This window comes from Colias croceus, chromosome 13, assembly GCF_905220415.1.
Source record: "Colias croceus chromosome 13, ilColCroc2.1".
Lineage (NCBI taxonomy): Eukaryota > Metazoa > Arthropoda > Insecta > Lepidoptera > Pieridae > Colias > Colias croceus.
In genome coordinates this window covers 10,562,473-10,587,300 of record NC_059549.1, presented here as the reverse complement: position 1 = coordinate 10,587,300, position 24,828 = coordinate 10,562,473, and the positions used below count along the sequence as shown (strand labels likewise).

Here is a 24,828-nt window from a genome sequence, read left to right as displayed (position 1 = left end):
TTTTCTTTTACTTTAGTTTAATAAGAATGGACAATTTATTTTAGTGTTCAATATTACCTTTCTCGCAAAATTGAATGAGGATGATTTTCGTTGCCTTAATTTTTCCGCAATTTTTTTGAAATTTTTTTCACACTTTAACTTTAATTAAAACAGTTTTTTTTAACACTTTTAACACTATAAATTACTTTACTTTTATATTTTTTAGAAGTACTTAGTGTGGATTCCATTTAATCAGATTTTTTCTCAGGATTTTCTATATATTTTCTTCCAACATTCCTAACTCGAACACTCGCAACTCTTTATTAAAAATATTTCAGCATTCCATTAGGAAAAAAGATTTATAATAGTTAGTTACTTATTATTTATGTACTATAAATAAAAAAACAATTTAAAATTTGTACATGCAACGATTTTAAGTAACGCGAATACTCTGTGCCATGTTTTTCCCCTACTAAAAATAGATAAACATATAAAAAAAAAGTGCTTTTACCTCTGATACCACCACGGTCCGATTCAGTAATGTTAACATAATATAATTTTAGTGACGGCATGTTATATCACTCGGTAAAGGGCAATTTTAAGAGTCCAGCGGCCTACCTATAGTGCCTAGTATCGATAAAAAAATTATTTAAAAATTTTGCAGCCTCTCAACGTCGAAAGTATAACCTAGTTATTAGCTTGGTTCTTAAAATTAATACTTTTATTGTTGTTCTTTATTGACTAGCATTTTTACGGAGTGCTATCTATTTGAAATGCAAATCCTTTGACCTGGCATTAGTACATTATTTAGGGGTACAATAAAATTATTTATTACTTTCCAATCTCTTAAATTATTGTGATTGGCATTTGGTAGTGTCAAGTGTGTAATTAGAAATGTTTTATAATGATATCAACTGGCCCGGAAACGTTGTTCTCATCACTTGTTTTTAAAAATTTGTTAATAACTCAGCCCCCGGAATCACAGACACAATAGAAAATCTAATGTGTCGTGGTCAGATCGGGCCGCTCGGGGCTCAATGGGTTAAATCATTAATATGTATTATGTGTAGGAAGGTGAAGAAAGGTAAAGCGCACCGTTAAAATCAATTGGGATGATTCCATAATTCCTATTTCAATTCTACTTATTTTTATTCGCAGACTATCTGCTCCCCGCGGTTTCACCCGCATGTGTCAAGGAGTAGTTTTTAAACCTATTGTGTATCCTCATGAGGGAATTTCGATATAACAATTAGCCTAAGTCACTCTTTATAACAACAGCTATTTGTCAGTGAAAGTCCCGTCAAAATCGGTCCAGCCGTTCCTGAGATTAACCGGAACAGACAGATACCCAGGCCAAAATCGTAAAAATTACTGTTTTGGTATACCTACATACAGACATCCATATGCATTTAGTAAAAAATAAAAATTCGCATATTCATTTATTCAATACTAGCTTTCCACCTGCGGCTTCGCCCGCGCAGTCTAAGCAAAACCCGCATAGTGTCCGTTCCCGTGGGATTTCCTGGATAAAACCTAGCCTATATTACTCGTGGTTAATGTAGCTTTCGAATGGTGAAAGAATTTTTAAAATCGGTCCAGTAGTTTATGAGCCTATTTATTACAATCAAACAAACAAAGTTTTCCTCTTTATAATATTAGTGTAGATTAAAAACAGACACTCCAATTTTATTATTGGTATAGATTACAAGTGGTGATATTTAGTTTCAGATTGGTACACCTTAGAGTTAGTGCTCTAAAGACTTTCTAAAGACGAAGTACCTAGACGACCATTTTTATTTTTTACTACTTAAGTTTGCTAAGCAGGAGCGGGGTTGCTAGTAGGTAAATAAAACAATAATATTTTTTAATTCTATATTTATAAAAAGCACCGTCTGTAAAACATACAAAATTTCGATAGACTGTTTTATTGGCATCGTTAGCGTTATATAAAATTGAAAAATGGTTATTGCAATAGTTATAATAGTATAAAATTTATTGTTCATCACAAGAAAGTAAAATATGTTTCGAAAATTACATTTGCACGTTGAGCATTAATATTATTATTACTAGTTGTATCAAAATAAATAAAATCAAATTAATTTAAACCAGGTCTATGGCGCATTCTATTTTCATTGTACATATTTATACGTGAAGAAATTATCAATGCGCATTAAACCAAATCAATATAATGATCCGAAACAGTCTTGGTAACCACACTCCTAAATGATTATAATTTTAATAATATCATTAATCATTATTACCAGATAATCTCATTCGTAGAATACTTAACGCGAACGCAAATATACATACAATAAACGTACGTAATTATTGTAAAATAAAACAAAGGAGTGCAGCGTTCTCACTTAAATAAAAATCAGTACAGATACTTAATTACTTCGTTTAAATTAAATAAAATGCTCGTAAAATACACTTATCCAATACCGTTAAAAGTGACATAGAAAATTTTGGTTCCTATAGTCTAATGGAAGGCCGGCTTGCGAGTCAGCAGTCCCGAGTTGTTTACCAACATTGTGGGGGAATTTTTGTGGCTGGCAACACAGGCCGGTTCCCGTAATGATAAAACCAAGAAGCTTATATCTAATACACTGGAGATTTCGGTATGAACATTTGACGTGTAACAAGAAAATATTGCCCAGTTCATGTTTTTTATCACTTTCACACCTAACTTGGTATTGCCACTGTTAATACGAAGTTTTCCCAAGGCTACTATGTATGCTGTAATATTCTGTGCAAAAGGTTAGTTTTTGTACATGAGTATGTTGATAAATTGCCAACAACGTCATTCAGAAGCATTGTTGGAGGAGACAATTATTATTTATGCTAAATAAAATAAGTATCTGAACCAATTATTAAAAAGCGATACTCCCTGATTATGGGTAGTTACCATAATAAAATTGTAGCAACTCTCACTTTGACAATATGGCATAAGTGTCAAAAAAATTGCGTCTCTTCGAATATTTAAGTTAATATTGTTGCTTATTTAATGAATATTTTCCGAATATAAAGAATGCATTGTATTGTGCAAAATTGCAGAAGTGTTTGGACACCAAATTCTGGCATAAAATTTCACAGGCAAGTGTATATTTACGTTATTTACAATATTCCTCAATACTCATGCATTTACCTGTTTAGAATAATTTCAAAGGCAAAAATTGTCTAATTTAGCATCATTTTAGTAAGCAGTCATGTTAAATTTGTTATTTCCCTAATACTTTATCATTTTTCAACAAGTTTTCAATAAACAGATTTAACAAGTAAGGTAACCATGATGACGAGTTTTTATGGATAGCGAAGAGAATATATTGTAATAACAATAATATGATGAAAATTTAGAACACTATTTTAAAGATTGTTACTAGTAATGAAACAACACACGACATCGGTATTGCACTCACATGTAGTTATAAGATTGTTCGTTTTTAAATTGAAATTTATATGTACTTTTTTAACTTACCTCATATTTTTTTGTTTTACGTATTTCAGCTTTCCAAAAAGTAAAATAAAAAGAAATATATGTGCCCATCAAGGTTAATGAGGATTACGACCCAGAAAAACATACCTTTTGAAAAATAAACTTTGTAAAGTTAGCTGAAATTTGTGCAAGGCTGCTATAAACAGTTTTTCTTTGATGATTTTGGCTTGAAATTGACCCGTCGAAGCAACGCGTTTAAAAAGAAGATCTGAGTAGCTTACAATTTGGTAAACAGCATCTGATGCAAAACACAACGTTCCTCTATTTACAAAGGATGTTAATGCTATATATCGGTTCATATCCAAGCTTTGTAGCCAAAAGTTATTTAAAACTATCATTCTATACCAATTAAAATTGTATGTACCTATAAAGTATGACCAGTAATATTATAATATAAATACTGTTAAAAATATATGTCGTTATTATTTATAGACCATGATTTTTAGTTTTTTCTATTTGAAAAATCCTGAATTTACAAACCAGCGTGGTCACTCGACAGAAAGAGACAAAAAACATGACTGACGTCATTGTAGGTCATAGTTTCTTGTTTCAAGTTGATGGTCATAGTGCAATCTCCAGTGTATTAGATATAAGCTTCTTGGATAAAACTTATAGTTACTAAAATACGGCGTTACTAGCGAGATATAGTTGCGATAAATAAGTGGGGGACAGTTCAGGCTGTCTTCTCCTGTTCGATGATGTCCTTGGTGGGGAGAGGGTTCTTTTCGCACGTCTCAGTGTGCTTCAGCTTGGTTGGGTCGAAGTTCTCGATGCCGTTTAAGAACTTGTTCTTCTCTTTCTCCGCTTCGATAGCTGTTGGAGAGTGGATTTATTAGTTTCTTATATTATTATGTGACGATTTGAGATTTTTTTAACTTATATTCTTTAGGGGACCGTGAAGATATTAGTGTTTTGCTGCAACCAAGAAACTATTTTGATGGAAAAAATGGTGTAGAAATTCAGGAGCCATCAAAAAGTTCATAAGTACTTAGATTAAATAGCAAATAATAAAATAAAGAAATTACTATCAATTGAATCCTAGATTTGATTTCGTAAAAATAAGAACATTTTAACTGATAACGATTACTTCATCTATTCTTTACTTCCAACATATTGATGTTTTTATCTCCTATATCTAGATGTTAACACAACACATTATCAACAAGTCACACATATCGTGCAATAAATTAGGCTATAACAGGCGCAAAAATATAAAAAAAGCATATAAATAAACCTTCGATTGGCGGCAGGGGGTTCTTCTCTTCCGTCGTGGTGTGTTTCATTTGGGTTTTGTCGTAATGTTCAACTCCATCGAGTAGATTCTGGTGTGCCTTCTCAGCTGCTACAACTGTTATAAGCATCGTGCAATGCATAAGCATTAAATAAGATGGTGCACATGCGTAAATAAATGAAGCGAAAGATTTTTTTCGTAAGTAAAATTGTAAACATTCATGTACATCTCAAAGCGTGTACGTATATACGATTATTTTGAATATTTTAAGCCTTTATCATAAATAAGTATAATATGGATAGAAATAAATAATGGCATTGTAAATAAAAAGTGGCACTTAAAATGTTGGATTGCATCTTATGGCACATGTAGTATTTGCGTGTGCATAAATCATAACATGGCCAAATATTTTGATCTTAAATGTTGATGAAATAAATGTAATATTTAAGAAATCATAAAGTAATGATTTGCTCTATAACTTCATGTGCAGAAATAAAACTAAGTTAGATTTATAGTTATTTAATCTCTCTAAAGCTTTGTAAAATAAAGCGTAAAGTTTTATTCTAATAATAAAATAAAAAAATACATTCATAAAAGAATTAACAAAAGCGTTAATATAATATCTAACGCACCATCTTTGTCGGGAAGCGGATTCTTCTCCTGTGTTTCGGTGTGTTTCAATCTGGTTGCGTCGAACTTTTCGATTCCGTCAAACAGGGACTTTTGAGTTTTCTCAGTGGCAACATCTGTAAGCAATAGATTATAGACAATTTGTTAATTGTTACTTTTTTAACGAACTAGTTGTTTGTGGTCGTTAAAATGTAAAACCTTGTGTAAAACCATGCTCTTGTACCTACCTATTTTAGTAAACACAAAAAACATGATTTATGGAAATGAAATTCAGTGTTGTTACAAAAATAATGGAACGCCGAACAGCTCACTGGATTACTGTGGATTGGCGCTTACTTCGCAAATTTAAAATTATTAACACCAGTGCAAACTTAGCACCCCATCTATGGAATTTTGGGTCGAAAATGACCTTGATCGTTAGGTCCCCGTTAGGTCCTTTAAGGTCCCACAATTTTTTCGTTAGGTCCCCTTTAGTTTTTTTTTAAATAATTTTTTAAATTTTAGGTATAAAAAAAGTGCACTTTAGCACCCCATCCATAGAATTTTGGGTCAAAAATGACCATAATCGATAGGTCTCCGTTAGGTCCTATAAGGTCCCACAATTTTTTCGTTAGGACCCCTTTAGTTTTTTTTTAATAATTTTTTTTTAATTTTAGGTATAAAAAGTTACACTTTAGCACCCCATCCATAGCAAAATTGGCGAATTTTATCAAAATCGTATTCTTTACCGTTAGGTCCGTAGAGGCCCATCATTGAAATTGTTAAATTATTGTATTAAAATTTATATGTATATATATATATATATATATAAGAAAGTCGTGTTAGTTACTCCACTTATAACTCAAGAACGGCTGAACCGATTTAGCTGAAAATTGGCAGGGAGGTAGTTTAGAGCCAGGAGAAGGATATAGGATACTAAATACGTACCACGGGCGAAGCCGGGGCGGACCACTAGTTATAAAATAATTGAAACCTGCGCATACGCCTTAGAGCATTAAGGCAGGCGCACATCATACATAAACAGTGCGAAATTTAAATTGGTATCGTTTCATTTATTAAATTTAATCAATAAATAAATCAAGCAAAATAATAATATAAAACAAATCATACGGTCTACTTATAATAATGTGCAATGCAATCAAGATGAAAAGCATCAAAATATCAAGTCACACTTAACAATGCATTGAGATATTTCTCGTAAACACTCTTGTTTTTCCTTGAAAACTACATCTCTTTCAAATTGTTTCATTTTAAATTTATTAATCATAGTTTAAAGTTTTCGTCATGTTTTCAACTCAGTTTTCAAAAATAATTTTTTTTTGAAATCACTTAAATCCTAAGCTAAAATCGCAGAAAAAAAGATCATTTTGACAAGCTTTGACACATCAACAACTCAGGTTTTAATGACAGTTAACTGACCTCTGACAGACCATTAAATTTTCGAAATAAAAAGCCAGTTTCATCTTTCGAACCAGACGTGACTAGTATAGATTTATTTATTGATTTAATTGAATAATGAAACGATACCAATTTAAATTTCGCACTGTTTATGTATGATGTGCGCATGCTTTAATGCTCTAAGGCGCATGCGCAGGTTTCAATTATTTTATAACTAGTGGTCCGCCCCGGCTTCGCCCGTGGTACGTATTTAGTATCCTATATCCTTCTCCTGGCTCTAAACTACCTCCCTGCCAATTTTCAGCTAAATCGGTTCAGCCGTTCTTGAGTTATAAGTGGAGTAACTAACACGACTTTCTTATACATATATATGTTACAGTCAAAACCCTGAACCAGTCAATAACGTTATTGACCGGTAAAATCAGTTAATAAGGATATTGACTAAGGGCGTCGGTTAATATCCTTATTAACTGATTTTATCTGATTAAACCAGTTAATAACGTTATTGACTAAGGGCATCGGTCAATATCCTTATTAACTGATTTTAAGTCGAGACATCTAGTCAATATAGGTTTTAACCGACGTGCCCAGTCAAAACTCATAAAAAGTTAAGGACGTTAGTGAAATTATACTAGAAAATCATTTAAAAAGGTTCATAAAACTTTTTAAACTTTTTTATATTTAAGAGTTTTATGTTTTATTAATTAATTCGGGGTATTGTTTGTAAACTGCAACCGCGCGAGAATACGTGCCCCAAAATATTTTTGAAGATGGCAATTGTGTTTTAATAACAACTAGGTTTCCGCCCGCAGCTTCGCCCGCGCAGTCAAAGAAAAACCGCATAGTTCCCGTTCCCGTGGGATTTCCGGGATTGCGTTAGTTTCCTATTTGACGGAGTGACCTGCAGGTGTACTTCGAAGACTGCTACTGGATCTAATAGACGAGTAGAGCTAGGAATGCCGAGTTTAGACTCGTTTTGTTAGTTATGTCGAGACCTTACCTCCGGACTTGATGGAATGATCTGCAGGGGTACTTCGAAGACTGCTACTGGAACTATTATACGAATAGAGCTATGTGTGCCGAGTTTGGGCTCGTTTTGTTAGTTACGTTGAGACCTTACCTCCGGAATTGATGGAATGACCAGGTCACTCCATCAAGTCAGAAGGTAAGGTCTCAACGTAACTAACAAAAAAGCCCAAACTCGGCACACCTAGCTCTACTCGTCTATTAGTTCCAGTAGCAGTCTTCGAAGTACACCTGCAGGTCACTCCATCAAGTCCGGAGGTAAGGTCTCGACATAACTAACAAAACGAGTCCAAACTCGGCATTCCTAGCTCTACTCGTCTATTAGATCCAGTAGCAGTCTTCGAAGTACACCTGCAGGTCACTCCATCAAGTCCGGAGGTAAGGTCTCGACATAACTAACAAAACGAGTCCAAACTCGGCATTCCTAGCTCTACTCGTCTATTAGATCCAGTAGCAGTCTTCGAAGTACACCTGCAGGTCACTCCGTCAAATAGGAAACTAACGCAATCCCGGAAATCCCACGGGAACGGGAACTATGCGGTTTTTCTTTGACTGCGCGGGCGAAGCTGCGGGCGGAAACCTAGTTGTTATTAAAACACAATTGCCATCTTCAAAAATATTTTGGGGCACGTATTCTCGCGCGGTTACAGTTTACAAACAATACCCCGAATTAATTAATAAAACATAAAACTCTTAAATATAAAAAAGTTTAAAAAGTTTTATGAACCTTTTTAAATGATTTTCTAGTATAGTTTCACTAACGTCCTTAACTTTTTATGAGTTTTGACTGGGCACGTCGGTTAAAACCTATATTGACTAGATGTCTCGACTTAAAATCAGTTAATAAGGATATTGACCGATGCCCTTAGTCAATAACGTTATTAACTGGTTTAATCAGATAAAATCAGTTAATAAGGATATTAACCGACGCCCTTAGTCAATATCCTTATTAACTGATTTTACCGGTCAATAACGTTATTGACTGGTTCAGGGTTTTGACTGTAACATATATATACATATAAATTTTAATAGAATAATTTAACAATTTCAAAGATGGGCCTCTACGGACCTAACGGTAAAGAATACGATTTTGATAAAATTCGCCAATTTTGCTATGGATGGGGTGCTAAAGTGTAACTTTTTTATACCTAAAATTAAAAAAAAAATTATTAAAAAAAAACTAAAGGGGACCTAACGAAAAAATTGTGGGACCTTATAGGACCTAACGGAGACCTATCGATTAAGGTCATTTTTGACCCAAAATTCTATGGATGGGGTGCTAAAGTGCACTTTTTTTATACCTAAAATTTAAAAAATTATTAAAAAAAAAACTAAAGGGGACCTAACGAAAAAATTGTGGGACCTTAAAGGACCTAACGGGGACCTAACGATCAAGGTCATTTTCGACCCAAAATTCCATAGATGGGGTGCTAAGTTTGCACTGGTATTATTAACATCTAGTTGGTATACGAAAGTTTAATTAAAAAAACTATTACTAAACATGAGTAAACAGGATTTTAATGTTAATTAATGACAACGATTAAAAGACAACGATTAATCTACTTTTTTTTTGTAAATAGGGAAGCGCTTGACCACAATCTCGCCTAATGGAATGCTAAGGTGTGGCCTAAGATGGCGCTTCCCAAAAGTTTTTAACACAACAAAACTTTCGTACAATAATTTATAGGCTAGAATACGGGGCGTTACACTGAAAGCGTAATTAGAGGATGTCCTATGATGATGATTTGTTAAAAGATGCAGCACAGGGTCGTTATTTGTTATTGCTTGCATGGCAACAATCATTTCTTCACGCACAAAATACCTAATGCGTTGGGCAGTACATTTTTTTCAATTGTTTCCGTTTTCCTCAAAGACGAAGTTTGAAATTGTTCAACCCCTTGAAGTAGAGCCGTGTGTTGCTTTTCTTTTGCAACATCTGTTTAAAAATGTACGACTCGATCGTTTAATAATAGTGTACCTAGGACTTAGGTTACATGGACGTAATTTTTAACATTTATAATGTAACTCATCAAATTAAGCATGTAAATATCAAGTTTAATTTATTGAAATGCTTTGTGTACAAATAAATAACAACAGAAAGTAAATACAATATCAGAAGTCTGCTAAATCACACCAGATATATAAATGTAATTCATATTAACTCAATTACATCAGTTGCGAAGCACTTTTCTCCAATAGACAAAAATAATGAAGCCATTAAAATTCAAGACCTTACCTTCTGCGGATGGCAGAACTATTTTCTCATTAGTGTCGACGTCGCGAAGGCAGCTCGGGTTGAAAGCCTCAAGCTGGCTTTTGAGGTCCGTGGCGACCTTTGGGAGGTCCTTGAGGGAGGGGGCATCGACTGAGCAGGCCATTATATTGAGATCTATGGACAAATAACAATTGGGTTATTAATTATATCAATTGAAAATAAACCAATGCAACTTCGTTAATATCACAGATAGGTAGCCAATTTAGGATTTCAAACATTTCAAATAAAGAATTCGGCTATAAATCCCGCCTCATGCATTGCCTCATGTCTTTTTTTTTGTTTCCTGCCAAATTTTTTTTTTAATTTCAGCCAATACGAAAAAAATTCGATAATGTTGCCAGTGTATTGAAAACACTTCCTGACTTGTGTAGACTCATTTTTTTATAACATAATATCATAATTATCATTTATGAGTAAAGTTTTTTTATGTACAAAATACTATGCAAACATAACGCTATTGAATCATCAGTATGAGTATTTCTCGACGGTCTACGCTGCATTAGCCGAGTAAATCAAGCGTAAACACATTATGTAGACCAATACGAAATACATGTTTACATTAACAACAATGGACCTTTCATTGCGATGCTCCTAAGTGATAAGCTTGGAACATTCCAGAGTGATGATACTTAAAGGGATAAATGCATTTTAATTTGTTTACGAGTGCAGACGTTTCGTAAAAGCAAAAAAGTATAAATCGCTGCGTATAGTAATCGTTCAACGAAAAAATGACGCCACACGCGTAACGAAAAAATTTTACACTAAATTTTTTTCCAACCCCGATAAAGAAGTTTCACTTCAATTAAATGTATAGGTATTTAACTGAATTTTTATTATATTGTAGACTAGATTTCCGCCCGCGCCTTCGCCCGCGTTTTCAAAGGAAAACCCGCATAGTTCCCGTTCCCGTTGGATTTCCGGCAATGCAATACTGCATTCAAGTGAAAATTACTCAAAATTATCAATAAATGACGTCAACTATGAAATATAGGTAACAATAAGGTAACAATAATGAGACTGGAATGTTTTAATTTTCCATATCGTAAGGGAGATTGTTCTAGAGAATACATTATGAAATTAACGTTAGTTAATAAAGTGGGGCTTGTGTGCAAAACTAACTGTTTTCTCGGGGCAATGCCTCACTCACACATGTACACCATTGATAGATAAATAATCATGACAGTGACTAATAGAATCTCTTTTTAAAGTTACCTTTTTCGACCATTTCTATTTATAAAATTGTCTCAATATCGTCGAATTAAAATCGGTTTTTGAAAAAAATTCGATACAACTTTATTCAAAAGCATAATCAGTAATCACAGAATATATAATAGTAGGTATGGCATAATATCAAATGCTGTTTATAAATCAGATGCTGTTTAGAAATCGACTCAGTACAGTTTTGCTATAAATCCCAAGTATGGAAAAACAAAATCCATTGGATTGATTAAAAAAGTAAATGCAGCATATCAGTCACCGTAGACAGACAATAGTAGAATACAAAATACATCGGACATTGTTGAGCTTATGTATAGTGTATAATAATAAGTTACAATACATCCTGTCCACGAGGGAAACAGCCTTTGTTCGAAGACACGAGGGAGGTTGAGGTTTTACAAATAATCACCTATTCAAATTTTATGCAGACAGTGAATGGACTCGTCTAGCCTATGTAAAAAAGCTAAAAAACGTGACAATTAAGATATGAATTCAACCAAATTGGCGGGATTATGTTCAAATTTTCAAAAAAAGAACGAAGTATTTATCTGTGGTATTATGTTCATTGTGTATGTTTAATTTTAGAATAATACCGACGTATATTACTGTCGTATTTTAAGCAAAATATTGCACGGTAAATCGTCCTGTTATTCATAAATAGGGAAAGATAAAACCGTGTGCCAAGAGCACAAGCAATTGCTTATAAATATTAAAAGTAAACATGTACTTGTGCAAGGACATAAATCAAATTAACGAATCTCCGATATATTTATAAAGACATAATATTTCAATGTGAATTGACGTAAATGCACTAGAAGTGTCATATTAATTATTTTAATGTGGCTCCTCTGCGATACGAAGAAGAATTGTAAGGAAATGACGTCAATAACAAAGGAAACGAATCATTTAAACAGATGACATTTGACTGGGGTTGCCGTTTTGTAAACATTACCCGATAAAATGACAAAAAAGTTTTTGATGAAACACGCGGATTCTAAAGACGAACTACTATTGGTCGTTATTAATCTACACCCTAAATTTGAAAGCACAGGTGATGTAAGAACCGGTGCGTATTTTGGCCAACCACATGGCCAACGGATAACTAAACAGTTGTATATTGATGGTCTAAACTTTAGACTTCAAAATGATAATTGCTAGTTCAAATATATTTTTTTCACAATTATGATGTTACACAGACCACAGTACACCATGTATATCAATGCGTTTTGTTAATTTGTAAATTACACGTATACAGTACATAAATATTTTATGAGCTTGCAGTATAAAACCTAATGCAGCGCCGAAGCAGGTTTAATCGTTCTGGTTTTGGTACTCACATGTTACATCGATATTCAATACATAATTCAATTCTACAACTAGTTTTATTACAGTTAGGGGACTACAATTTATGACAAAAACTCGGTTATGAAATTTATGGCCGAGTTTATGTAATTTTTAGGGCTTTGTGAGGGAGGATATAAGTCCAATTTCTCTTTGGATGAAGTGTCGTTCCATTTATGTAAATTATACATTCATGGCATTGAGAATAAAATATCATTTTAGACGAAAAGATGGCTTACCATGCAATATCCATGTGAAGCAATTTATCATGCTTTACTTTTATTGCTATGGATTTCGTGATAAGGTGTAAAATGGAAAGTCATTTGAACGATATTTAAATGAACTCATATGAATATAATTTGTGGATGAAACTTTTTTGTTCGTTCGATCAGACAGATTTTTTGCCTGCGATTAAAAATGATGTAGCGTGTTACGATTAAGCAATAACGCTTTCCAATTTTGCGAGTTTTTACCCGGTTGGCATAAAAATTAACCGACATCACGCCAATGATGTGGTAAGCAATGGTTATAATTTTATAAATATATATTTTCACTATTAGAGGCTAATTTTGAAAGAAATTACTAATGGTGGGTAAAATAGTATGGGACAAACTAAAGAAGAACTTGTGGAAGTTGTTTGGCTGATTTTAGATTTTTATTTCTTATTTTTTTAATCGCTTTCAACTTTTTATAATTGTAATTCAAAACTTCAACATAATATGTTTTTATTATTCACCATCAAGCCGTTTGAATGGTCAAATCGATGTCATTTAAGTGTGAATCACGTTCATTGTTTTTTAATCGGTACCTTAAATTCGTCACAGATACACGTCGCACTTAAATAAAATTTACTTTGTTGTGCAAAATAACAGACCATCATATTTATTTCTCGAAATGTTATCATGACGCATAACAGGGGAAAAGTGTTATTGACCGTCGATTGATATTATATTTCTGTAGTCTATAGATGTGTAATATCATAAGGTGTTGCCACCTTGAAAATAAAAAACCAAATTTAGATACGACTAACAGTTTTTGAGCCAATTAAATAACTTCGTCGCAAAATTATCATCCTTATTAATAAAAAAAAAACTTTCCAACAAAATCGTTACGAAATCAACATAATATTGTACTCTCAAACAATCGTACACGAAGTCACTGCCTTATGTATCATATGTTGCACTTAAAATCAACCGGCCATTGTACATAAACAGTTATCTCGTGTCAGCCTTTCCACAGCCGTAAACGGTAAGACAAGTTCGCCTTAAAATTGATCGTGAGATTAAAAAAAGGCCGGCCATATGGTTGCCATGAAAGAGATCGTTGTACAACACTTCTTTGAGTGTGGTAATACTTAATTGGAGTTTATGACATCGTATTAATGGCATTGTTTGTGTTTGGTTCATCGTAAAGATGCTTTATGTAATTTGAATGATCTACAAAAATCTTATAAATCGAACTCTTGTTTGAAATGTTGAAAATTCTGTAGGTACATAAAATCGTGCCAAACTGAGATAATATGATATGAGATCACATATTTAATGCTCGAATGTCCTCAATACTTTCAAGATAATATCATATAAATCAAATTTTATATGTACTGGAGTATTCCAATAAATGTTGGCACCCCTCCAAGGGTAAAATAAGTCAAATTTGTTTTATAAGGCTTTCTATAACAAATAATTGAAAGAAACTTGAGAGCAATGAATTAACAAAGTTGTTTTTTGGGTCGACACAGGCGCCGCGCCGGCCGCGGCGGTTCGCTAATATTAGTCATGTATTTTTTTACTTGCTTATTTAACTGGTTAAATATGGGCATAATGTATTCAATAAATTGGACAGTATTTTCACGATAAAGGTGAGACAGCAGTGCAATTGAGAGCGCAATTTAATGATTTGAATTTTGGCCATAGACAACGAAAGCAATTATAAGTAGGTATTTTTACCTATTTAGGACCTACATAAGCTGTTTCCATTGTTTTTCTCTATTAAATGGCCAAACATAGGGGTATAAACGAGCAGAAATACAAATCTTTACAGTGAAGCTATCACATCTTACATAAAAACTAGTTACAGCTCTAGCCTCTAGTTATACCGAACTCCTTTACATATACAATTAATCTGATCAGCATAGCAAGTGTGAGTTATAATCAAGGAAATTCAGATTTCGTTTTATTTCTGCAGACCCCTCGGTACCAATTATGATGTTCAGCAAGCGAATGAGTCAGTATGCGAACCCCAGTATAGAAAGTTTGAGATTATTAAAATTTCACTGAAGGGGCTTAGAGCGTCGAACTAATCCGAGTGATCATGCCCGATAAATGTATCCAACCCAGGTCTTATTTTGCATTTTCTTTTGATAAAAACTTCGTTGATAAAACGGTGAATGTAAAACGAAAAAAGGAGCATAATTTTCTTGTATTTGTGTGTGTGTTCAATGTTCTTTATTTAGATATTGCAGTTCAAATAAACTAATTATTGGAATCAATTTATTTAAATTGGTTTTATGTATTAATTTAACAGCATGTATATAAATTGGTTTTATATACATGTTGAATATAAACGAAAATACATATGACAAAAACACTATTACTGAAATTTGTAAGTAGATGAGTTATTTGCATTTCACACCTAAACAAACATTCGTCTTTCGTGAAATAGAAAAACATCTTTAAATAAACACAAATACAAAATCGTGCTGATTCATTTCATTTAAACCGATAATAAAACGAAGTTTCCAACTGGAAACGAGCATAAATTATTAAATATCTTTAAAAGCTGCTGTAAAATTTTACTGCACCGTTATATGATTGATTCTATTAAATTTCATGCGGTCATTTAATTATATTACGACGATTTCGATGGAAATCGTCAGAACATAGTCCTTAATAGCAGCAGGTAGAAATTATTTATTTATTCATAAATAAAAATGGTAAAAGAGGACCTACCTATTTACCATTCTGTAAATTAATCATCATGTTAATTAAGGCTCGTAATTATTTTCAAGCTCAATACTCCGAAATTGAAAAATTTTAATGGCTATCCCAAATTATTTATCTGATTTTATTAAGAAACACAAACATGAATAAGTTAAGGTTATATAGTCATGCTGTAAATTGTCCTTTTACAGAGACAGGTGCGGTAATGGCATCCATTAAAACGCGATATAAAATCTTGGTCATTACAAGAAGCACAGATAATCTCGCCATCGCATTCGTTCTAGTTGAATTCTAAAATTATCTAAATCTACAATTCCAGACTACGTATAGCTGATTATAGTCATCTGCAAATCTCTACACGACCTTGTTTCTATTAATATACTACGCATTCCTTCTAGTATGACAGGACCAAAATGGCGGACAGCCTTGTGCCTCGATTGTCAACAAGGTGACCCCACTGCGTATGACTTTTTCACCGTATATGGAAAACTCGATATGGTTGTGAACTTTTGAATTAAGAATATCGATTTATGTACTCGAAAAATTACACGGTTTAGTGTGCAATTTTGTAATGATTAACTGGCAACACTTTTCATTTTTAATTTATTGTAACTATCTGGGAAGTTGTTGTTCTTGATTATCGAAAAGTGTAAAAAATAAGAGGTAGCGCGCACGAGCAACTTTGTCTCCGCAACTTTTTTGTCTCCGCAACTATTTTGTCTCTCCCACCCATGGGCTAGTATGAAAGTGCGCGCACGTAGCGACGCAACTCTCCATACAAATTGATGGGAGAAACAAAATAGTTGCGGAGACAAAGTTGCTCGTGCGCGCTGGCTCTAATAAACCAAGATAGACTTTAGGTAACTCGGTTGTGAAATTATGAATAATTTTATGATATTTTTTCTTCTTGCTTTCGGCTCAAACTAAAGAAGTACTGTTATTAACATACCAAGAAGTATGTTATTATTGAAGCATCTGTTACCAGGACTCACGGTATCAAATAACAAGAATTCACTTGAGTCGGAAGTCCGATGACTCGAGCAGGAAAAGCACATTTTCGTATTGGTGCGGTATGGCTTCATCAACGAGTAATTAACTTCCTACTAAATGACTGTCATTATTATGTTTACGGAAAAATATGGAATAATTCCTGGCCATTTTAGCAGAAAAAAAAATACAAAGGATAATTTTTAGTTCCAAATTTAAAATTCATCTTTTATTTTTAATTTAAATTTAAACACTGTTTTTTTTTGTGATGAATTGGATTTGTAATCTAAGAATTGGATATTCATCATTTAATTATTACCGAGAATATACTGTACCTACCAAATGCAAAACTTGCTGATTGGGAAATTTGATAAGATTTTAAGATAAGTGGAACATGTTTACAAATTCACACAAATAACATTTCGATTTTCGAGATTCCGATCACGTAACATTGTCATCAAAACGGCGAGCAATAGATATTTAAAATAAATGTAATCTCCATAACCTTTTTAGAATTTTTGTACGACTAATATTAGGTACCTACTAGAGGTCCGCCCCGGCTTCGCCCGTGGTACATATTTCGCAATAAAAGGTAGCCTATGTCCTTTCTCGGGTATCAAAATATCTCCATACCAAATTTCATGCAAATTGGTTCAGTAGTTTAGGCGTGATTTTATAATATTAGTATGGATTTAGTAGGTAATAAGTGGTAATGATTAGATCTGTGTCACGCGGTTTCACTGCCAAAAACATTGATCCTCTTGGGTTGATTTTTGAAACTGAAACTCAAATTTTTATAAAAATTTAAGCCAAAACCGCCTTTATCTATGCCCAACGACAAATTTCTACACAAAAAATAATTGCCGTGTCATTATTTTACAAATTTCTCATTAATTATCTTGTACGCAATATCACCTTCTCTCTAGACTTACTTAACCACGTACAGGAATGCTTTGTTTTAAGATTTACGCAAATGACACGTATAGTTCACCGATAGACATCCATCGATCGATTATAGATAGCTTAGTAATCATTTTGTATAATATGGAAATATTCAAGTTTTCAACACATGTTTCAAAAGTATGTATTTTGATCTCACTAAAAAAAATTAATGGTGATGCTGTTTAGCATTTTATAAACCTTACGTTCTATTTTATAGTAAATGGCAGGAGATTATTATGTGGAATTTAATTTCGCAACTAACCACCCTAATTTTCCCTCTTAAAAGAGCGAATAGAACCAACTTTGAATTTTGACCCTTCTCTTCTTTTTTTTTCTTCCTCTGACTTTTCGAAGTAGGTACTAATAAAACGCAGTGCTCAATTTTAAAACTCCACCACAAGACCATACAGATAACTACCTACAGAATAGACAAGAAAAACAATTGTTTTCTAGTATTGATAAATAATGGATCGATCGACGTAAATGGACACGCTCGAATATTTAATTATTTTAATATTGAATATTCCTATTCCATCACGTACTAAGAAGAACAAAAATGGCGGAACATTGCATTCCGTTTGACGCATCCATTTTACAAGGTTTTATAGCGCCCTTGGTAAGGCAGAAAAATTATATTTTTATAACGACAGACAATCTTTTTTATTAATTATATTTTTGGTTAATAAATAGATTCTTGAATAAAACGCTAAATCTGATCATTTGAAACACTCAGTGATAATAATTAAAAAAACGAAAAACTTGCCTTGAAATCTGCAAATCAACTGATTTTAGCAAGTTATTAGGCAGGGATTAAGAAATAGCAATGCAATTATAAAAGTTAGTACCTAATTTGAATTGTAATCTGATTTTAATTTTTTAAATTTATCGAAGTTATTGACCCAGCCTCCCTTTCCACTAACAGTTGATCAAACTAAGTTTTTGCCACTAGAGATAGAAACGTTCGTTAAATTTAAATGCATTGCATAGTGATTCATTATGTTATAATAGTTTAAATTAGAATGCGCTAAACGTCACGGTGTCAACGACCCCGCGCCATATTAAGTACGAGACGTCAAATCAAAAATTACATTTTAAATTTTATGGAGCGTCAAGCGGAGCTAACAATATAAGATTTCAAGAGCATAAGCATCACGGATGGCTGCTATCGTGTGTGAGCTATCTTTTTATTAGTTTCGTATCTAATTACCGCACTAATTAAATTTATTTTGATGCTAACTGGGAAGTTTAAGTTTATGATAATAGTTTCACATGTCAGTGTTTAAACTTCTTTAGAAGCTTAAGGGGAAGCTACGCCATTCCGGTAAAAAGTCAAATATTTCATTTTGATATGAATTGATTTTATTTATAGTAAAAGATCATATTATTATCATGGTAATGTATACCTGTTTATGTGTTTAAATTTTCAAAATTGCTACATGACTCGTAAAACAGCATCCACATAGGTAAAACGAATTTAAAGTCATTATATTATTACTGACAAAGCGCGCTATCCCCTCGCAGTATCGATCTCCAGGACCGCAGTGGAGTGCCTACTACCTAGGGTGGTGTCTGCGAGGGATATTCGGAAATACATAGCATCTAGATGCGTAGGGACTTGAAATGCCTAACTTTTGTAGGTGTATTCGCCCCTTTGATTATAATCTAAATGGATAACTAGTTCGAAATAAACAGAATACCATGTTAGGTTATTGTTATTTAATTAAGAAGTAACATTTAAGTAATTAATTCATATTTATGTTTTAAAGTTCGTTGCACTGCTAGAATCGTAATTTATAAGCTATTTAATTTTTTATAATCTATTCATATCCGACGCGCTAAAATTATTTTAATAATAAATTTTATAATGCACATATTTAATTACTTAATACTATCTCTGTGTTTTAGTGATTTACTCAAAACATTGTTTAAACTATTAATAGTTTAAATGCATCATTCCATGCCATATGCTATCTGTATTCCATATTTTTTCTCAACCAATTCAGTCGTTTTTTGCATATTTAAGCGAAGAAACGGACAAATATTGGTGTAGGAAGAATGAGGTTTCGTCATATTTATAGCGTATACTGTTGCATGGGTTAAATTTACATATTTTACAACATGTGCTCAACACTGCAACGCACCCCCGCTTAGGTATTAGGGTTGTTTGCTCTGAATCGATTCCATTCGGGAAGTTTTTGCATCCCTTTCCACCCTTCGAGGTCTCTCTCACAGGCCACTGTCCTGTCTGAGCAGATTATAATTGCGATCTAGTGCTATTTGTACATTGAAGTTTTTCGTAATTTTCACTTGTATATTCAACTTTTTAAATTATAAAGAGAAAGGTTTTTTGGTTTATTTGTTTTACACAAAAAATACTCGATCGATTTTGACAATTCTTTTACCATTAGAAAGCTATATTTTTAACGAGTAAGTTAAGTTCTGTTTTTTATTATTCAGGCTTAACAGTGCTAACACAAGCAAAGCCAGGGCAAATGGATAGTAAATTATATTTGTAGTTTTGTTTATCTTGTTATAAATGGTACATAAGTAAACAAAAAATCGTTGTTCAAATACTACAGTTTACGTATTCCATTTAAATATATATTTAATTGAATTGAACAGTTGTTGATAGAACTAATTAACATAAAGTTGTTTTATGTTATTAATTGTTATCACAATAATACAAGAATGATTCATTTTCTATCGAATAAGTTGAGGTTACAGGAAAATATTAAGTTCAATCACCACGCAATATTTCAACAATAAACTGTAGTTGTTAAAATTTTAAAGATGTATTGTTTATTTTTATATGTCATCGAAGTAAATTGAACGAATATTTGATGTAATGTATTGAATATCTTCAGTTCAATCAATCTTCAGATTAGGTAATTAAATAGGTAATTTATCAAATATTTTACCAAATATTCTGTATCATAGGAAAAATATTTTCAGTACAAAGAAGATCTCTCATGTTATGATAGATATTCAAATGTTACTTCGATAAATTATTATTATTACCGCAATATACCTACTTCTTATCAAAATATGTCTATCCTAATTATATTTATACAAATGATGGCTTAATTGAAGTAATTATCAATTAAATATTTCGTGTACGATCACATTTATACGCTTTGATGCGTGAAAGTGGGAAAGTCTGTCATTACATCGAAACCGGTTCATGTCTTTTGTTATAAACTTATATATTTATGCGTTAAATAAAACGAGAGTTGTACACGAATCAATTTAATAAATGGAATCTATGTACCTACATAATAACATTTACCCAGTTACTAAAATTTTATGAATGCTCTCAAAACTTATTGCTATGTTCAAGCGATCATAAACATTTTATGGCCTTAAATGGACACGGTTTTTCCGACTTTTCTACTTTCCTTATTAAAAATTAATCTCTAATAAATTGGTAGTAATTAAGTCACGTACTTACGTACTTTGTTATGATATATTATTCTTTTGACTCACGTCCTAAAGTATTGATTGAATTTAAATGCTTAAAAACAGCTTGATGTGTCCAGCATGTGTTCGACATTAGTCAGATATCTATTTTTGAACTCAACTGATACACTTCGAGCGTATCCTTTAACGTCCTTTTATTTTTAATTTCAGAAAAATGTGATATCCAAAAATATCTGCATCGGATTCACTTCAAGTGATGAACGGATTTTAAGTTGAATGACACCGTTTGTTAACCGGTACGGAGTAATTGTATTTATTAACATAACTTTGCACGATGGGAAGCGAACCATAAAAGATAGTTATTCTAGCTTACATTTCGGTCTATATATTTTCGGCACGAAATATTTATGACTCATGCAATGTTCCGACGAGTGCTCCCCCTTAAATAAAGTCACCCTCACACTATCATTTAATTGTTCCAAATATCGATTTATTTAGATACGTAAATTATACGATTACAATAAACTTCAGAGATGTGGGTAATATAATAACGTAAAACCTTGTTTAGTAACCACGGTCATCTCGTATTACTCATACTAAAGGGAATGTTTTATCCGTGTCTTTATCGTTCAATGCATAAAATGAACAAAAGTACACGCAACGGCAGATTGTTTTAAAAACCGTATACGTAGATGAAGTCATGCAACCGCTCCCACCCGGCGAAATAAGTTCCGTTATTGACACAAAACAAAACATATGAAACGCTAACTTTACTTTTAAAAGTTAAAAATCGAACTCGATATTTTTAAATCGACGGAAATTAAAAATGGAATGTCAAATTATTCACAAATATTTCCCGCTATTTTAAATGGACAAAGGAAACGCATGAAACAGCCAAGTAAAAGTAAAAAATGACTTACCTATTTATTTGGTTACGTAGAAAAATCACGTACACAGCGCTCGACGGGCAAAATGCGACTGTCTGTCTGTATTGAAGTACAGCGGTAGTATGCGGGACCGATAAATCGGGGGTGGCGGGCGCGGGCCGGCAGTTCGTCGCACCTATAGTTGTTATGCTTATGTACCACGTTCGATGATTCATTCACATAAGTTATCGTTAAACAATACAAAGAAATTAAAGGACAACTATCAACGTGAAGCGTCACTCGTTGACACAGATAAAACAAAAGTGCCTCCAAACAACAGTTTCGAAAAACGGTTGATCTATTTAAATTTTAAACTAACGCTTCATTTTCTAATGTATATTTAAAACATGTAAAATAACGAATAATTATTATGTACATATTTTTCCATAAGTAAATATCGTTTGTTTGTAATTGTTATCTTAGTAAATCTGATAAAGTGTTGTTGTGATACTTTAATACCTAATTATATTAAAGAAATAATGAAATACTTAAAATCATCTCTATAGTAGTTAGATAGGTACATGAGGATCCTGCAGCCATGCATTCATATTAAATCGTAGGTATTATGTGCGTTCAAGAGACTACGAATACAGAAATACCTAGGTATAACACGCGGGCGGGCATTGATTTTTTTCGTCGACCTTAACCTTCCGGATAGCTTCCCGTTTCTAAATTCTATGGAAAGGGGAATAGTCTAAAATTTTTATAATAGGGTTTAGGATTCCCAATTCATATTTTATATGGGAATCCAGGGAATCTACAACAGTCTACGTATAAAAATCTTTTTTTTTATATGACCACGTGCTTAGAGGGGGATGAGGTGGATTGGAGATCGCGACAAACACCCCTCCCCAAACCATTTATATTCAGACCAAAAGCCCATCTGAAATTACTGTCTGTAACCGTCACACTGTATTATTGTAGGAATAAACGTATAATAGAAAATATATTTAAAGAGTCTGAGTAATAACGACGAAATTTAATCATAATAATTCGAGTCGGAGCGAGTTCTATGTTGAAACGTTTTTGATTTCGAACTTCTTGGTAAGTACCTATTATATTAGAATCCTTAATATGGTTCTAATTATGAACTGTCTTACCACGTGACAGATCCCTGGTTTAAAGTTAGACTGTGTTTAAATTGTTTTGTGGTAAGACCAAAAATGTTTTTAAAGAAATCATAACTCCAGAGTTACTAATTAAACTTCTATAATGAAATTTAAATGTGGTATTATGTGGGTACTAGTTACCCACTAATTTGTATTCCGTCAATATTCCCTTTTACTTGTGATGCGGGAAATGTAGATAGATCATTAATTACAATTTAATCGGCGAACAAAGATCCGAGATCTACGGAAGTTGTAGGTAATGTTACAAGGCAGTCTTACTAATTGCCTTTTTCAGAATAATTAAGGCATACCTTTATTTAATTAGTCGCTCTGGTATTCTATGTCAAGAATGATTTTAGTTAATTTCTTATTTGCAGGATTTATATAATAAATGCGAACATTTAACAAGTGATAACTGCGTTAAAAACAACCGACTTCAAACTTGCACTTGCAAAAATGCCCATAAAATAAAAACTACTGGGCCTATCCGAATAACATTTTTATGGGACCAATTCGACACCATCCCGCATCGAACAAAAAAAGAATCACGTAAATCGGTTCAATTGAACATACCGGCCGAATTGATAACCTCCTCCTTTTTTTGAAGTCGGTTAAAAAAGAAGCGAGTACCTACACGTGTCAGAAGTTAAACTTCTTGGGCAAGATTCAAGGATACCAAAATCGTCGCCTTTCTCCATGACGCGGACGGTTTCACTTCAATAATATGTAAGTTAATAGTAATAAAAATGTACATTTTCCATGCCGTATTTTATCATAGTTATTTTCGCTAGAAGCAGCCGCCCCATATTAATAAGTATAATAATTTTTCTAGCATCAAGTTAATAATGTTTTCTTTTAAAAATTTTATTAGTAAGAAATTTAGAAGATGAGAAGGCCTATTAAGAAAATTAATACCTAATATAGGTACTATAATATACCTAATACAACACGAATACTGTGAAATTGTGCTTAAAAACCTAATTCGTAAATAAATACCACTATAAAGTATCTATACTAAAACAAAGTCGCTTTCTCTATCCTATATCCCTTTGTATGCTTAAATTTTTAAAACTACGCAACGAATTTTGATGCGGTTTTTTTTAAAGATAGAGTGATCAAATCAGTGTCAAGAGGAAGATTTTGGTAGGTATATATAATTTATTAGGTTTTAGACAAAGCGACCGCGGGTGGTAAGCTTATAATAAACTAGAGGTCCGCCCCGGCTTCGCCCGTGGTCCATATTTCGCAATAAAAGGTAGCCTATGTCCTTTCTCGGGTATCAAAATATCTCCATACCAAATTTCATGCAAATTGGTTTAGTAGTTTAGGCGTGATTGAGTAACAGACAGACAGACAGACAGAGTTACTTTCGCATTTATAATATTAGTAAGGATTTAGTTAACTAGGCGAAAATGGGAAAAGAAATAAAATTGGTGAAGTTTATTGCATAGCGATATCGTGATAAGCGGCTGTTTGATAACGGGATTTGAAGTGCTATCGGTCACTCGCAGATTAGATTATTTTTGCAGAAAACTTTCATAACACAGTTCTCTTTTATAAATATCTTAGTTTTGTTTTGTGTTTATTTTTAAGCCTCGCACGTGGCGTATTTAAAAACGATTTATTATTAGCATTTGTTAATGTAAAATGATTCGATGGAAATTTACTTAGTTGTAATCAATATTCTTCTAAAGTTAGATTAACACTGTGTTTAATTAATTTAATACACAAATGGTCTGTTTTCATTAAAAAATTTAAAATTTTCTGGCATAGGTAGTTACAATACATAATAATATCATTGTTCGTCGTAAAAATAAAAACTAAGTAATTTTTAGTATAGGCATATAGGTACATCATATGTATTTTAAGTACTTTTTTATTATCTAAACGAAGCATAATTTAATATTATTTTATGTA

General features: G+C 32.7%; 1 protein-coding gene across 4 annotated transcripts; it reads right to left on the bottom strand.

Moving 5' to 3' along the window:
* Positions 1-1,837: 1,837 nt before the first annotated feature.
* On the bottom strand, positions 1,838-21,946 carry LOC123696681 (thymosin beta). Of its 4 annotated transcripts, XM_045643033.1 has the most exons (7): positions 21,797-21,945; positions 9,994-10,146; positions 9,580-9,693; positions 5,336-5,449; positions 4,707-4,820; positions 4,082-4,285; positions 1,838-2,563 (listed from the first exon to the last, which is right to left on the bottom strand). In XM_045643033.1, exons 2-6 carry the CDS (start codon positions 10,133-10,135, stop codon positions 4,146-4,148), a joined length of 624 nt encoding a protein of 207 aa, XP_045498989.1. In that variant the 5' UTR covers positions 10,136-10,146; positions 21,797-21,945; the 3' UTR covers positions 1,838-2,563; positions 4,082-4,145. The 4 variants fall into 4 exon arrangements, with proteins under 4 accessions (XP_045498989.1, XP_045498991.1, XP_045498990.1 ...); XM_045643035.1 differs by lacking the exon at positions 4,707-4,820 and having other exon boundaries at positions 21,797-21,946; XM_045643034.1 differs by lacking the exon at positions 9,580-9,693.
* Between the last annotated feature and the right edge of the window lie 2,882 nt (positions 21,947-24,828).